The sequence below is a fragment of the Panthera uncia genome, chromosome F1 (assembly GCF_023721935.1).
Source record: "Panthera uncia isolate 11264 chromosome F1, Puncia_PCG_1.0, whole genome shotgun sequence".
NCBI lineage: Eukaryota > Metazoa > Chordata > Mammalia > Carnivora > Felidae > Panthera > Panthera uncia.
In genome coordinates, this window is record NC_064813.1 from 11527809 (window position 1) to 11543936 (window position 16128).

The 16128-nt window shown below is 39.4% G+C and overlaps 1 protein-coding gene across 3 annotated transcripts in view; it reads right to left on the minus strand.

Annotated features, from left to right (window-relative positions):
• Nucleotides 1–16128, minus strand: part of NME7 (NME/NM23 family member 7) — a 264705-nt gene that overhangs the window by 124238 nt on the left and 124339 nt on the right. For all 3 annotated transcript variants that reach the window (XM_049633877.1, XM_049633878.1, XM_049633879.1), the window contains exons 8-9: nt 12439–12503; nt 9266–9334 (exon numbers count right to left, since the gene is read on the minus strand). In XM_049633877.1, coding sequence (XP_049489834.1) covers nt 9266–9334; nt 12439–12503 — 134 coding nt within the window. The remainder of the gene's footprint in view (nt 1–9265; nt 9335–12438; nt 12504–16128) is intronic.

Genomic DNA, 16128 nt, shown 5'->3' on the forward strand with positions numbered 1-16128 from the left:
GAGGGGGAGGGAGGGAGGGAGAGGGGGAGGGAGGGAGGGAGGGAGGGAGGGAGGGAGAGGGAGAGACATAATCCCAAGCAGCCTCCATGCCATCAGCAGCATAGCGTGACATGGGGCTCGGACCCACGAACTGTGAGATGGTGACCTGAGCCGAGATCAATATTCAGACGCTTAACTAAGCCACCCAGGCACCCCCTCGAATGAACATTTTTAAGGGTACAAATTCCAAAGTGTTTCTTCCAAAGACGCTTTCAAAAATCATCATCATTTTCAGAAATGAAGAAAACAGAGACTAGATCTCATAGTAAACACCTAGAAATTAGACAGTATGTAGAAACAACAGTTTTCAAAGACTAGGTGACAGGCAGCACAGTACGACCCCTGAGACAGGGGAATCAAATGAAGTAAGCCACATGACTGCCCAACTTTCTGCTTGGAGGAAGTTTCCAGACAATGGGACAGGGAGAGGAAACACAACAGAGCCCAACACTCTCACTAAGGAGAAGAGATAAAGACTGGAATTCAGGGAGGCCACTGCAGCTAGAATGTGAGGACAGACTACTAGAGGAGGTAGGAGAACTATGGGAGAGTAAGCTATTGGGATCTGCAGAGAAGTTCACCTGAGTTTTTGGCTAAGAGTCTGTACATATGTAGAGGAAACCAGCCAAGGCTGAGAACTACCAGAAGCAGTAAGTGAAACCATCCCGAAAGACAGCACAAGGCTGAGAAGACTTTGCATTTCCATCAGCCAGACTGGAAAGCCCTCACACGATACACAGGGCATCGGGTAGAGTCCTCAGAAGGGTACTGCACCGTAACAGTTGGCCTTACGTATGGAATGCTCTGTATCCATCCTCTAAAGCTTAAAAGCAAGTCTTGAAAGGGTCAGACCGATCCCAAGTAACGTAGTGAGTGCCCAAACTACATCAAATACTCTTCCAAGGAATATGACATACCTACCATGTAACACTATAAACTGCACATCATCCAGTATCCAATAAAAATTACCAGGCATACAAAGAAGAAAATATGAACCATCATTAGAAGAAAACTCGATAAATTGATACAGATCCAACAATGACAGAAATGATGTTGGTTACATAAGAATGTTAAAACAGCTAGTGTAAATAGGCTCTATCTGCTCAAATTACAGGAAGAAAACATGGACATGATGCAGAGAAAATCAACATTAAAAAGACCAAAAGACCCAAAGAGTAGACTACTGAATCGCTAGGCTGTGCACCTGAAACTAATGTAACACTTTATCAAATACACTTAAAAAAAATAAAAAGAAATTAGGGGCGCCTGGGTGGCTCAGTCAGTTGAGCGTCCGACTTCGGCTCAGGTCATGATCTCACACTCTGTGAGTTCGAGCCCTGCATCGGGCTCTGTGCTGACCGCTCAGAGCCTGGAGCCTGTTTCGGATTCTGTGTCTCCCTCTCTCTCTGACTCTCCCCCGTTCATGCTCTGTCTCTCTCTGTCTCAAAAATAAATAAACATTAAAAAAAAATTTAAAAAAATAAATAAAATAAAAAATTAAAAAAAGAACCCAAATGGGACTTCTAGAGATAAAAACTACATCTGAATTAAATACACTGAATGGGATGGACAAAATAAAATACAACAGAAGGACAATAAATACAAGGAAATGCAACACCAACTATTCAAAAGCAAGCACAGAGAGGTGCCTGGGTGGCTCAATTAGTTGAGCGTCCGACTCTTGATTTCGGCTCAGGTCATGATCCCAGGGTCGTGGAATTGAGCCCTGCTTTGGGCTCCACACTGAGCGTGGAGCCTGCTTGAGATTCAATCTCTCTTTCTGCCCCTCTCCCATGCTCAGGTGCTTTCTCTTTCTCTAAAATTAAAAACAGAAAAGGCAAGCACAGAGAGATAGAAGAATGGATACAAATGTCCCACGATAATTTTTTTCAATGACATGCTAACATATGCATATATAAATTGGATTCCCAGAAGAAAAGAAGGGGTGATGAATAACTATTCCGAGAATTGCTAAAAAATACTCAAAATTGATGAAAATCATAAGCCAAAAAGGTGCAACAGAGTCCAAGAATAAACGCAAAGTACAGTAAGACGATAATTAAATTGGCTGAAACCAAAAAACCAAAAATCTCAGTAACAAAAAAGCCTTTAAAAACAACCAAAAAAAAAAAAAAAAGACATATAACAGTAGAACAAAGCTAAGGACATAAATGACAGCAACAAAAATCTGTCAATCTACAATTCTATACCCAGGTGGGAAGATATTTCTCACAAATGAAGGAAAAATAACTTTTTCCAACAGAAAAAATGCGACAGAATTCACTACCGGCAGCCCTATACCGTAAGAAATGTTAAAGGAAGTTCTTCAGATAGAAGAAAAATCGTGCCAGACAAAAACATGGATCTGTAAGAACAATGGTAAACATGTGGGCAAATATATTTTTTAGTTGGTGTGCAAGATATTTATTTAAAGCAAAAATATTAAAAAATGCATTATAGGGTTTCTAATAGAAATAAAATGTAGGACAACCACAACACATAAGAAGAGGGGGAATGGAAGGGTACTGTTTTAAGGTTCTTATCTGTACATGAAGCGGTATAATGAAAAAGATGATCAAAGAAAAGAGCCTCTCAGTGTGTGGAACACTCAATCAGTGTTCTTTTCTTCTCTCCATGGGGAATAATACTTCAGGAAGAAATGAAAATAAATATAAAGACTTTGAGGCAGAAGTCCAGGCGATGTGCATGACTACCAGGAGCGAAGGGAGACTAGAGAAAATTGGAGAGGAGGCCAGACTGTGGAGAGTTTGTGGCACATAATGACAAAGTAAAATAAAAGCAATGTATTACAGAACACTATTTAAATATTAATTGGAACTCAGTCATCATACTTAATAGAAATTTCAGAAGTTGAAAGAGGAGGGAAGGGCTTCACGATTAAGATGGTAAACAGAACCCTAAACGTATCCCCCTGAAGTCACTTTGCTATTTCACAAAGGTCATATGTAATTGACTTTTTATGGATAATTATGTTGAGTCGGACCTTCTGTCTCATGACACTGAGGTGCTGCCTATGAATAAATGTCAACAGCCAAGTTCTCAGCAGGGGCAGGAGACAGCATGAATGTGTTATCCAGAAAGAAAAGGAGGGAATTTTGCCTGCTTTTCTTTCATTTGTGTCTCTCCTTGCCTTTCAGGGTGAATCACAGATGCCGTTAGAAATACAGACATAAAGGGCTATGCAAATGCACAACATGGAAAGAAAAAAGACGTTGGGAAAAGGACTCTATGCAAAGCATAATGTGCTGCTTAAAAAAAACAAAATGGACTCAACAAAATTCTCAAGTCACCTAGGTTTTTTAATTAAGTACAAAATTAACAAAACCAAAAAAGAGCATGCTTGTTTCCTTCACAGCGCTTTGACTCCTGTCCTTTAGGTAGTTAGGATGGGATCATGTGATTTAATATCTACCCTCACTAGAACATAAGCTCCATAAATGCAGATAGTGTGCTTTTGTTGTTGTTGTCGTTGATCTCTGTATTCTTGGTATTGAACACATTGTTTGGCACGTAGCAGACACTCAGTCTATGTAGTAAATAAGTGGGTCATGATAATACAATAAGATAGGAATTATCACTTTTTTGTGTTTGTAAATGCTGACGCAGCAAATGCAAGTATAAATGATCAACACCGAATCTACTATAAGGAATTATGTCAAATACAATAATAGCGGTAGTAATAACAAAGCAGCTAATACTCTCTCAGCACTCTCAACGTGTGAAACTCCTTCACGGGATTTTTTTTCATTTAATTATCACAGCAATCTCATAAAGTACATAATAGCATTACTTCCATGTTATAGATGGGTAAACTAAGGCTTAAAGAAGGCAAATACCTTGTCTATGGCCACACGACTGGTAGACTGGCATTTGAACCTAGCATCTGGCTCCACAAGTTTTTGGTGAGAAGAAGGGAATTGAGTTCAGAAAGCTGAAAGCTGGTTGCACTGAACTTTGAGATAAGAAAAGTCTATACACGGTTTGAAGCAAGGAATGTGGGAACCCCTAGAACTCATGTATAGTATCTGGTACCATGTCAGTGATGTCGTCCTATTTCACACTGTATATCCTACATTTAAGAGGACCATTTCACCCACAGATCTTTAAGTTTAGGCTAATAAAACGAATGGACTCGCTATTATGACCTTATAGGTCTTATCATTTATTTTAAAACACGAATCTGAAGACAAGCAGGGTAAAGCGTTATGCGAAAAGACAGAGTAAGAGTCACATCACCTGTTTCTGTCCCTTTCGGTTGCCTCTTAAGATTACTTTTATAGGCTCTTCTTTCTGAATTAGATAAACCTCCTAAAGTTAAGAGACACATAGTACTATGCAGCATTTAAAAATTTACCTCTTCCTTGAACTCAAACTCAAGCTCCGAACATTAATGGTCATGAGAACTAAGAGTTTTGATGGGAAATACAATTGTCATAATAACAAGTGACACTCAGGGTTTGCGAGCCACTTTTTGGTGTCCCAAATTAAGCAGTGAAAGATACCGCAACCATAAGCATTTGCAGTGTATGGATCCAGACCCTTACACAACCGCCTTTGAACAAAACAGAATTTTAAGTGGGAAAAGACTTTAAAAGCATTAGAGGTAATATACCGTTCATAACAATATTATTTACGTCAATAAAATATTCCTTGTATAAAAACATCCTTATTTCCCTCTGGATAACATTTTCAAAGAAACAGCTCTCCTTAGTTGCAATAAAATTTTATATCCTATAAGTACAGAACATCTCTCAAAGATACCTGGATAATGTTCCGGTTCACGTAGACACCCCATTTTCCCGTTAAGAGACAACTACAAACCAATTATGATTTGAAATATTTCTTTTACACTGAATAAACCATTTCAAGCTGAATAAAAGATGATAAGTGTTACTAAAAATGACTCACGAGGCTATTAATTACTCTGAAATAATGTAGTTTTTTTCTACCAAACAGCCCATATATCCTTTTCTTAAGCAGGCTCTGTTATTAATAGTATAAGATTTAAATAGTAATTACAGAGAATATACTCCTGAAAATATCAGAGAGAAGAAAGCATCAACACCAATTATTCTGGGATATCTTGACATTAAAGTATGATATTGCTACTGTCACTTAAATTCCTGATTTCTTAGGGGTGTCACCTCCACCCAGTGATGTTTTTATTTTTAACTCCCAAATCCCAAAATCAAAAAAACTCCACGAGTATATATTACGTAAAACATAAATTACATGTGTAGTATTTTAAAGCACAATATAAGAGACATTAAAGTTAGATGAGGGTTTTTTTTTAAGTTATTTCCCAAAGAGAAATGTGGCCCACCTGAGATAAGTACACAGAATACTAGTGTCCTCAACTATTTGTTACCAAATTCAATACTGTGTGATAGTGTATGATAATATAACTCAGGATCAGGGGATATGTCTCCATGAGTTTATCTTATATACAGTTTATCTTATATAAAGCTATAATATAACATGGATTAAGGAAGGTAGAGGTTTTCAATCATATTTTTTAAAGTAAAATTGAACAAATAAAAGAAGGTTTGCAGGTACTTGCTTGTGAAGGAAGGAAGGAAGGAAGGAAGGAAGGAAGGAAGGAAGGAAGGACGGACCATAACTCTAAAATGAAGAAGCAGGTAAGATTAAGGTTAGAGTCAGTAAGCTATAAAAGAAGGAAAACTACTCTGGTTCCTCTCAATCAGGGTGGAAACCACCAGTATGCTGAACACGAAATTTATTTCACAATTGGTCTTTACTCTGTAGGACTAAATAAGACAAAGGTTCAAACCAGTGCATTTTTCCTTTTTAAGGTCAGTTGAAAGGAAGAGTCATAGAGAAGGGGAGAAGAAGGGAATCTAGTCTCATTGTCAGGAACAGTAACCTTTATGCAAAAAAAAAAAAAAAAAAAAAAATCAAAATTCTCTTTAAAGGAACCTAGGTCAGGAGGCAGTCCACTAGCACAAATAAATCTAAGATGATTTGATACAGAGGGGAAGGAAACTAATTTTGATAAAATATCTATTATGTGTTATTTTCAAGAACAATATTTGGCTTACTTGAATATAGTCATTTGTTTTCAAGAATGTATTTCATTGCCCTCTAAACACCGCCTTTTAAATATTATTTCTTCAGGGGAGGGGCGGAGTTCAAAGGGCGGAGAAGTAGGGGGACCGGGATTTCCCTTGTCCCTCAAGCACAGCTGTACTGAGGTCAGAACCCCCAGAAACCCCCAGGAAATCAACCTGCAGAGCGGCAAAAGCATCTCCACACACGGAGGGAGACAGTTTGGTGGGAGGGAGGGAGGGAGGGTACGTGAACTGGGGGAGATAAAACGGAGTAGGCACAGAGGGGAGGGAACCCCTTCTTTGGAGAGACAAAAAGGGAGAGAGAGAGGAGGGCTGTGAAATTGAAGTATCAAGTTAGCACAAGAGGAAAACCTCTCCGAACCACAGACTGGGGAGCGAGAATATGGACAGTGCCAGTTTCTATTCTGCAAACAGCCTTGGGAGCTGAAACCCGGAGGTTTCAACTGTTTGCAACTTTCTCCGGAGGGAAGCCGGGTAGCCGGCACTTTTACTCTATTCTTTTTACACCTTTTCTCTCTCTTACTCTTTTTTATTTTCCTTTCTCTTTCTCTGGATTTAGCTGATTCTCTGTTTCGCCCTCTTTTCTCCCCTTTGATTTTTCTTTTTGTCTGGGATCAGGTTCCCCCTGACTTTTTACTTTTCTTCCATGGTTACTTCAACAAACAAATCAAAGCACATCTGGCTGAAGGTCCGAACACCCCACCACTACAAGCAAGGGGGAGCTCTGCAGACAACCGACCAGCGGGAAAGAGCAGCAAAAATGCAACAACAGAGTGAATGCAACATACACCAAAAACGCTTCCTGAAGTGCCAGGCCCTGGACAGTGTGTGACCCCTTTTTTTAATAGAGTAGTACTCTCAGGTGCAGGATATATAACAAGCTATTAAAACACGCAAAAGACAGAAACGTAGCCAAGATGACAAAAGGGAAGAATTCTCAAAAGAAAATTCAGGGAGAAATGACAGCCAGAGGCTTGCACAAAACAGACATAAACAATATATCTGAACAAGAATTTAGCCTAACAGTCGTAGGACTAATAGCTGGGCTTGAAAACAGCATTGTAGGACCCAGAGAATGTCTTGCTGTAGAGGTCAAGGATCTAAGAACTAGTCAGGATGAATTAAGAAATGCTATAATGCGGGGCACCTGGGTGGCTCAGTCGGTTAAGCGTCCGACTTCGGCTCAGGTCATGATCTCGCGGTCCATGGGTTCAGCCCCGTGTCGGGCTCTGTGCTGAAAGCTCAGAGCCGGGAGCCTGTTTCAGATTCTGTGTCTCCCTCTTTCTCTGACCCTCCCCTGTTCATGCTCTCTGTCTCAAAAATAAATAAATGTTAAAAAAAAAATTAAAAAAAAAAAAAAAAGAAATGCTATAATGTGTCTGTGTGGCTCAGTCGGTTAGGCGTCTGGACTTCAGCTCGGGTCATGATCTCACGGCTTGTGAGTTCAAGCCCCGCATCAGGCTCTGTGCTGACAGCTCAGAGCCTGGAACCTTCTTCAGATTCTGTGTCTCCCTCTCCCTCCCCCTCCCCCGCTCATTCTGTCTCTTTCTTGTCAAAAACAAATAAAAACATTAAAAAAATAAAAAAATAAAAAGAAATGCTATAAATGAGATGCAAAATTAACTAGATACAGTGACAGTGAGGATGGAAGAAGCAGAGTAGAGAACAAGTGAAATAGAAGATACAATTATGGAAAATGATGAAGCCGAAAAACAGAGGGAAAGGAAATTACTAGATCACAGGGGGGGAGTTAAAGAGCTAAGTGATTCCAGGGGCACCTGGGTGGCTCACTCAGTTAAGTGTCCGACTTCAGCTCAGGTCATGATCTCATGGTTCACGAGTTTGAGCCCCACATCGGGCTCTGTGCTGACAGCTCAGAGCCTAGAGCCTGCATCAGATTCTGTGTCTCCCTCTCTCTCTGCCCCTCCCCTGCTCGCACTCTGTCTCTCTCTCTCTCTCGAAAATAAACATTAAAAAAAAAAATTTGAAGTGCTAAGTGATTCCATGAAACCAAACAATATCCATACCATAGGAATTCCAGAAGAAAAGCAAGAGACAGGGACAAAAGGTTTATTTGAACAAATTATAGCTGAGAACTTCCCTAGTCTGGGGAAGGAAACAGGCATCCAAGTCCAAGAGGCACAGAGAACTCCCTTCCAAATCAACAGGAACAGGTCAACACCATGACGTATCATAGTGAAATTGGCAAACTACAAAGCTAAAGAGAGAATTCTGAAAGCAGCTAGAGACCAACCGTCCTTAACCTACAAGGGTGCACACACAAGCGTAGTAGCAGACCTGTCCACTGAAACTTGGCAGGGCAGAAGGGATTAAATGTGCCGAATAGGAAAAATATGCAGCCAAGAATGCTTTGTCCAACAAGGCTGTCATTCAGAATAGAAGGAAAGATAAAGGCTTTCCCAGAAAAATAAGTATTTCTTCAGGGGCACCTGGGTGGCTCAGTCAATGAAGCATCAGACTCCGGATTTTGGCTCAGGTCATGATCTCACGGTTTGTGAGTTCGAGCCCCACATTGGGCTATACACTGACGGGGCACAGCCTGCCTGGGATTCTCTCTGTCTCCTTCTCTCTCTGGCCCTCCCCCTCTCTTTCTCTCTCTCAAAATAAATTAATAAACTTAAAAAAATAAAAATAAAATAAATATACTTCTTCAGTCTCAGCCATATTTTCGGATGATTCTACCTGCATTTATACCGTTAAAATGGATGTTAAATACTGCTGTGGAGTTATACTGTACCATTAACAACTATTTGCTTTTAACTTTCTAAAGCATCCTGGAGAGTCTTGTACCCTGAGAATATTATTAACTTCATAGATAACGTCTAAGGGTGTCACACTATGCCAGCAAGGTCTCTCGTGATTTTCTTGCACGCCTGTATATTTTTGTTTCACAAATGAAACAACATGATATTTTAATAGCTGAGCCAGTGGCTCTCAGGGATAAGAATGCCTCAGTCACTGGATATGACCAGCTAGCAACTGGTGGGCTCGTAAATACCTTCCTGATTATGAATAAATTTCAGATGAGATCCCCAACATTTAAGATACACAAACTGTTTTCAGTACCGATGCCTCACATTCGCTTTGATACTTACATTATACTCAGACACTACTCCTTTATAAACTTCATAAAACTCTTCAACGTTAACTCGATCCATGTTGAACTATATTGAAACAAAACGAAACAGAACAAAAGTCAACCAATAAAAGGACGCAAAACGTGCCACGCTTAGAACTCGACACTTAAGACCTCCTGGATGTATTTTCTGTAAAATCTAAACCTTGCGCAAATTAAATACCCTGAAAAAGTGTCGTTGAAGATAAACTCATCAATGATAAAAATGCGTAACATTTATCGAGCACTTGATATATCAAATATTGTTCTAGGACCTGCACGCCATCATCTCATTTAATCCCCTCAACAACCCCATGACATCAGTCACACGATGTACGTAAGGGTTATGTAACCTTCAGATCTGTGTGTTCCATCTCAAGCAGTCTGACCTCACCTGTCATGCCCTAGCCACTACACTATACCTCTCTTTGAATAAAGCCTCATTCTCCATGCACACGAAAAAATGTATATACAGTGTCGTGTTGTTTACTGATAGATGAGCAGAAGCAGAACTATTACTAATGCAATGTACTTCCAATTTTGCAGCGGCCAGAAATAGTACCCTTTTCCTCCCAAACATTTAGAAAAATCCCTACTTAGCATTTACACGAGTCGTCTGGAAATCGAAATTCAAAACGAATTGTAAGAGAATGCTTATAAGATAAATCTATAAAGACTCTTTCTTATCCAGGCTGGATTCAAATTTAATTAAAAATAAAATTTCATTAAGTTCTAGGGTTGGAGCACCTGAGTGGCTCAGTCGGTTAAACATGCAACTGTTGACTTGGGCTCAGGTCATGATCTCCCGGTTCATGGGATCAAGCACCGGGTCAGGCTCTGCACTGACAGTGACAGTCAAAATAAATAACAAACAAAAAATAAGTCCTAGGGTCTCAAGAACTAAGACCTTAATTTTTTTTTAAATTGGCTCAGAATTTAAAATTTTAGGGGCACCTGGGTGGCTCAGTCAGTTAAGCTTCTAACTCTTGATTTCGGCTCAGGTCATGATCTCATGGTTTGTGGGATGGAGTCCCGCGTCGGGCTCTGTACTGTCAGCAGGAACCCTGCTTGGGATTCTCTCTCTCCCTCTCTCTCTGTCCTTCCTCTGCTTGTGCACTTTCTCTCTCCCTCTCCCTCCTTCCCTCCCTCCCCCACCCTCTCTCTCAAAATAAATAAACTTAAAAAAAATAGAATTTACAATTTTATTTTCTTCCCTATTTTGTTTCTTTATTGTTGCCAAAAATGAAGATCACTAAGAAATTTCTGCCTGCCCAGGCAATAATTCACACTGGGAGGATTTATTTCATAGGCAACATAACTATAACAGTCAGTGAATTTTGTTTCGATTTCAGTGTTTTAGCCTACATTCCCACAACTTGTTGAATTTTTAATATAACAAAATAATAACAGAATATATAATTTAAATACTTATATTTTGTATTGGAAATTCCACGAGGCATTGTGTAGGGTTATTTTAATTTGCGATTTATTTTAATTTTCATTTGATTTGTAAAATAATCCATTGAGACAAACAATAATGTTCTCACTGACCGGCAGACCCACGAGTCTAGAGGGCAGCTGACCCATGATTCAGAAACAGAGCTTCCCGGGGCAGCTGAGTGGTTCTGTCAGTTAAGCCTCCGACTTCAGCTCAGGTCATGATCTCACACTTTGTGAGTTCAAGCCCCGCATCAGGCTCTATGCTGACAGCTCAGAGCCTGGAGGCTGCTTCAGATTCCGTGTCTCCCTCTCTCTGTTCCTCCTCTCTCTCTCTCTCAAAAAGAAACAAACATTAAAATAGAAAGAAAGAAAGAAAGAAAGAAAGAAAGAAAGAAAGAAAGAGAGCTAGCTTCCTGACTCCCAGACTCAAGGGCTGTGATTGCCACTAAGCAACCATGCCTCCCCTATAGGTGCAATTAATCTTTTTTATTATTCTTGTTTTCACTGAGCACCTACTATGGCCAATAACCATGCTAGCTTGTAGGCCTAGAGTCAGATCAATATTTAAATCTAAATTTGCTACAAAATACATACTTTTAAAGCAGGGTTAGGTCCTATAATCCTGTGACTATAACACCAATCCAATACTTTTAGAACGTTTTGCCTAACAATTTCTTCATAATCCTAGATAAGGTTCTTCAAATATCAACTCTGTCATTAGTCTCCAAGTTTTGCCTGATGACTGCAAACCAGTTGATATTTCTGACCTCTTTTTGGCTTGTAGGCATTCCTACTAATCAGGACACAAAGTGGTCAGAATCTTGGTTACTGCTCTGACCCCTGATTTTGGATGATCCTAAGACTTAAAAGAAATCAAAAGCAGTTCCTTTTCAGAAAAAGAACATATAAATTATACATATATATATATGTATATATACGTGTATATATATATATACGTGTGTATATATATATATATATATATATATGGAAAATCTCAGCTCCAAAGCTGGTAATTCACTATCAAAACAGCATAAACTTGCTGGCCTTGAAACACGGTTTATCGGATTCCTGTAACAACTGGTACCCAATTTCTTGTCAAGTGCACGGGTAAGTAGAGAACAAAGGTGTGAGCTCAAAAGTGGATGTTGTTTGTTCAGTGAAGAGCTTCCTACAAACGTGTCCACAGGGCGATTCGAGAACAGCCGTGGGCCCTGCAGGTCCAATGGTGTGACCGCCAACAGAGGGGCTGAAATGCACTAACTCCAAAGAAGGTTCTGAGGGAAAGTCCAGAAACCAGCAAAAGGCCCTGGTTAGGGGGACAAAAATCTCAACCGATTCTCTTTCTCCATTCTCTTCTCAGTCACCAATCCAGGCCACCAAAAATTCATTATAACTACTCAACTTAACTCTATTTTTTGTTTGTAGGAACTACCTACATTGTTTCTGTCTATATTCATTGTGCAACTAAAGTCCCAGGAATTTTATAAACCGATTTTATAAGCTTAAATTACCCTTTGAATTTTAGTTCTCTCAGTGAAAGATTATGTGGGTAAAATCATCTCAAAAACATTTTTTATTATAAGGTTATCAGGTTCAGTAACTATATCTTTTTATTTTTAATGTGCTGAGTTCACAAGTGCACAGAGAAAATTCAATGTAAAACATTTTTTAAAAAATCTCTCAATAGGTTATGACTCACTGCAAACTACCTACCATCTGCATAGCTGAGATTTCAAAACCTGCATCCCGGATAGCCATGAGGATCTTTCCGAGGAGTCCTAAAAATACAGAACAAATGAGTGCAAAAATACAATACAACATTGCCAAGGCATTTTAGTTTCTTAGAAATGCAAATTTTCTACATCAGGGCACTTTGCTTACACTCTATATGAAGAAACCACTTATTTTTCTAAGGGAAACTAAATCCCTACTATTGAGCACCACGTGTAATCATTTGATTTACCAAGTAAGTACTTCAGAATACCAACAATTATCCTGAAGATGATGTAAATGATCTTTAAGGTATTATTTTGACTTTAAGACCCCTGAAGTCTAGTGACATAGGGAACATGCAAAATAAACCACTGACAATGACATTACAAAAAAAAAAAAGATGAAATGAAATGCCAAAGTACTGGGTAATGGGAGTTCCCAGGATGAGGTCAAAGAAGAAAAATCAAATTATAACTGAAGGGTAGCAGAAGCTTTAAGGGGAAATGAGAGCACGAAATGGTACTTAAAGGCTGTAGATAGATGGGATTACATGGGGACACAGGTATAAAAGGACAGAAGGCTCAGGTCTAAGAACACGTGAGTGTGCTCACATGAGAGGAAGAAGTCAGAAAAAGATAAAAAGAAAACAGCTGAAAAGGAAAAGAGACTTCATTCAAATTGATGAAGGCCTTGGATATCAACATGAGGAACTGGGTCCTTATCCCACAGATCAGCACTTTTTATAATAGGGTCTGTAGATTCTGGGAGTCTAGGACTGATTTTGAAATTCCATTAGTTTAGTATAAAAATCTCCTAAGCTTCTTTTTTCCAAGTCAACTAAACCCACACCCACACATGCGCACCCCTATCCCATATATTCTGGAACGACCTTGATGCTCACCTAGTATCCCAACATCACCAAAGAGTATCCGTTTTATTTACTTTTATTTACTATTTTACTGCAGCCAAGTAGGGCTATTATAATTGCAGCAGATTGAGGGATAGAAGGGGGAAAAAAAAAAAGACAATGATAGATCTATTTCTCAAATGATGCATTTGTACCAAGGGAAGACCAAATGATACCAGGGTGTATTGTGAAAAAAACAAAGGTTTCTCAGAAGTCCGAAGAGTAGAACAGGCCCACGCCAACTCACAGCAGTCCGCATCATATCGGCATTGAGTTTGGTGACTGAGTTTTGTCAAATATCCTTGATCCAATCAGTGTTGTTAACTTAAATTTTATCCATTTTATAGTTTTGTTGGTGATGAATTTGTAAATTGCTTCAGCTGTACAGTTGCATGCACAAAGGTTTATATTTAGTTTTATATTTGGACATATTTAAGCTGCACTATAATTACAATAATTTATGTCAACACTGGGGGTCCATCAGAATATTTTTCCTCCAGAGGAAACACTGCCAAAAGAGACGGAGAGTCACTGAAAATGTTGAGCGGAAGAATACAGGACAAATAGTGTTTTAGGAAGATTACCGATGTAATAATGACAGGCAAGCTAGTCTGAAAAGGAATAAAAGACAGAATAACAAAGGCTTTTGAAATCATCTAGCATGCTCACTGAACTTGGATGGCAGCACTAGAGAAAGACATTTCCAAACAAGAATTAACAGGACTAAATTGAACACAGAGTGTGAAGATGTAGAAATAAAGGTTTTGAGTCCAAGTGACTGAAAGGTTGATAGCATCTCTAAGAAGAAAACAAGTAAGAAAAACAAACTGACTGAGCTCCTGGGGAAGGCCACCAAGATGGAATGATGGCCAGCTGACGAGTGAGCTGGACCCGGGCACTCCAGGGCTCCTTGCTCCCTCCCCCATCCTTGGAATGTGCATTCTGCTTGCCTTTCCCACTCCCAGAGGCTGCTCCAAGGACACAGCCTTGAGATAGGGATGTGGTGCTGAGAATACCTACATGGTATGCGTGACTGAACCCAGAAGGCCTCTATAGAAACTTTTTAAGATTTGGAAGGTGGATGTGGGATCCACTTGCCTGGCTGCTGCCCAACGCAAGCCTTGCATGTAAGTTTCCTTGCTTTCTGAGACTGCCACCTGCCAATCTGGAGTGGCCTTCCTGTTTCTTCCGTCCCTCCTTATGAGTTCAGGGGCCAGTTTCAGATTATACACTGAAAGCTGCCACGGAGGTTATGAACCAACAATTAAGGGGAAAGGCAGCAAATTATTCTGAACATAGAATCTTAGAACAGAACACTGATCAGTGTTTGAGAAGACAGCATATCCAGTGACTAAAAAATGATTGATGAATGAGTGAATACACTCCCTATTCCAAATAGGTAATAAGGGATTACATCCAATAGCTAGACAGGTAGAAGGCTAATAATGAGGAGTGAAGACAGGTTAGAGCTGAAATGAGGAGAACAGAGGTCTGCTGGTTTGACAAAAAGAAGAGGAAACGCAAAAACAAACCAAAACCAAAAAAAAAAAAAAAAAACCAACCTGGGAGGAATGATTTTTGAGAAAATATCTAAAGTTTGGGGGTTAAAGAATGAAAATGAGTAAAGAAGGGTATGTAAAAAGAGATGTGCAGGAAATTAAAGAATAAAATATTACAGTACTATCGCCATATCAAACAGAGGGGGAAATTCTTAGAATGGAGGGACAGTCCAGAATTAAAGGAGATTAAGGGCCCTGGGAATGCAGATAAAGCCTTCGGCATAAGCACGATGGCATGCTGACATTAGAGACACTTGAAAGATATGTATTAAGAGTGTTAGGAAAAAGAAGTTAGGTAACCCACTAAAAATCTGCACCAAAGACTCAGATGATATTGGATATGAGAATGTGAGCCAAAATTCTAAGTCATTAATCAACAGGAAAAATGTTAATTAGGAAATTAAAAATTGATTAACAATTACTGGGGATTGAGCTCTTTCTTAGGAATTGATAGCATTTAATCCTTAAAGCAACACTCCTATCAGGTTTTGGAGGATCGATAACTTGCCTGAAATCATAATGTTAGTGTATCTCCAAATCCCACTGTCTTTCTACAAGTTTAATGAGAAAAAGAAACGCATACGTGGAAGCCTGGTATGTAAAATTCGCTGGGCAATGTAACTCCCTAAGGCAAGGACCACGTTCATTTCAGTTCTCATTGTATCTCCAGCGCCCAGCGTAGTATCCAGCATGTAGTATAGGTGTTGCATAAATACTGTTCACTGAATTCAGAAATAACCAAAGAAACAATCGCGGCTCTGCTTGGTGCAGACCTAAAGAACTCTAAGACTCTTCGGAGCAAACAAACACCGAAACACTTGAAAACACTGGAAAATTACAAATGGGCAATTAAAGTTAGGAAGAGGGAAAAGGATTATTTAAAAATGTTGGCTTAATGATCTGAGAGAAAAAGTTCACACTTATTTCATGCCATATACAAACAATAACCCAAAATATACTTAAGGTAAATGCAAAAACAAACAAAATAAAAAAACAAAAAACAAAAGAACCCCCAATCAATTAGAAAAATACCTAGGTGACTATTTTTTCTTCAAGTAAAGGTAGGCTTTTTAAATATAAAAAGCGGGGAGGAAAAAAGGAGAGTTCTGTTTCTGCTATGGCTGAGTAGCTCCTATTGGAATATAACCTTCCCTCAGATAATAACTATAAACTCTGGGGAAGGGGCGCCTGGGTGGCTCAGTCGGTTAAGCGGCCGACTTTGGC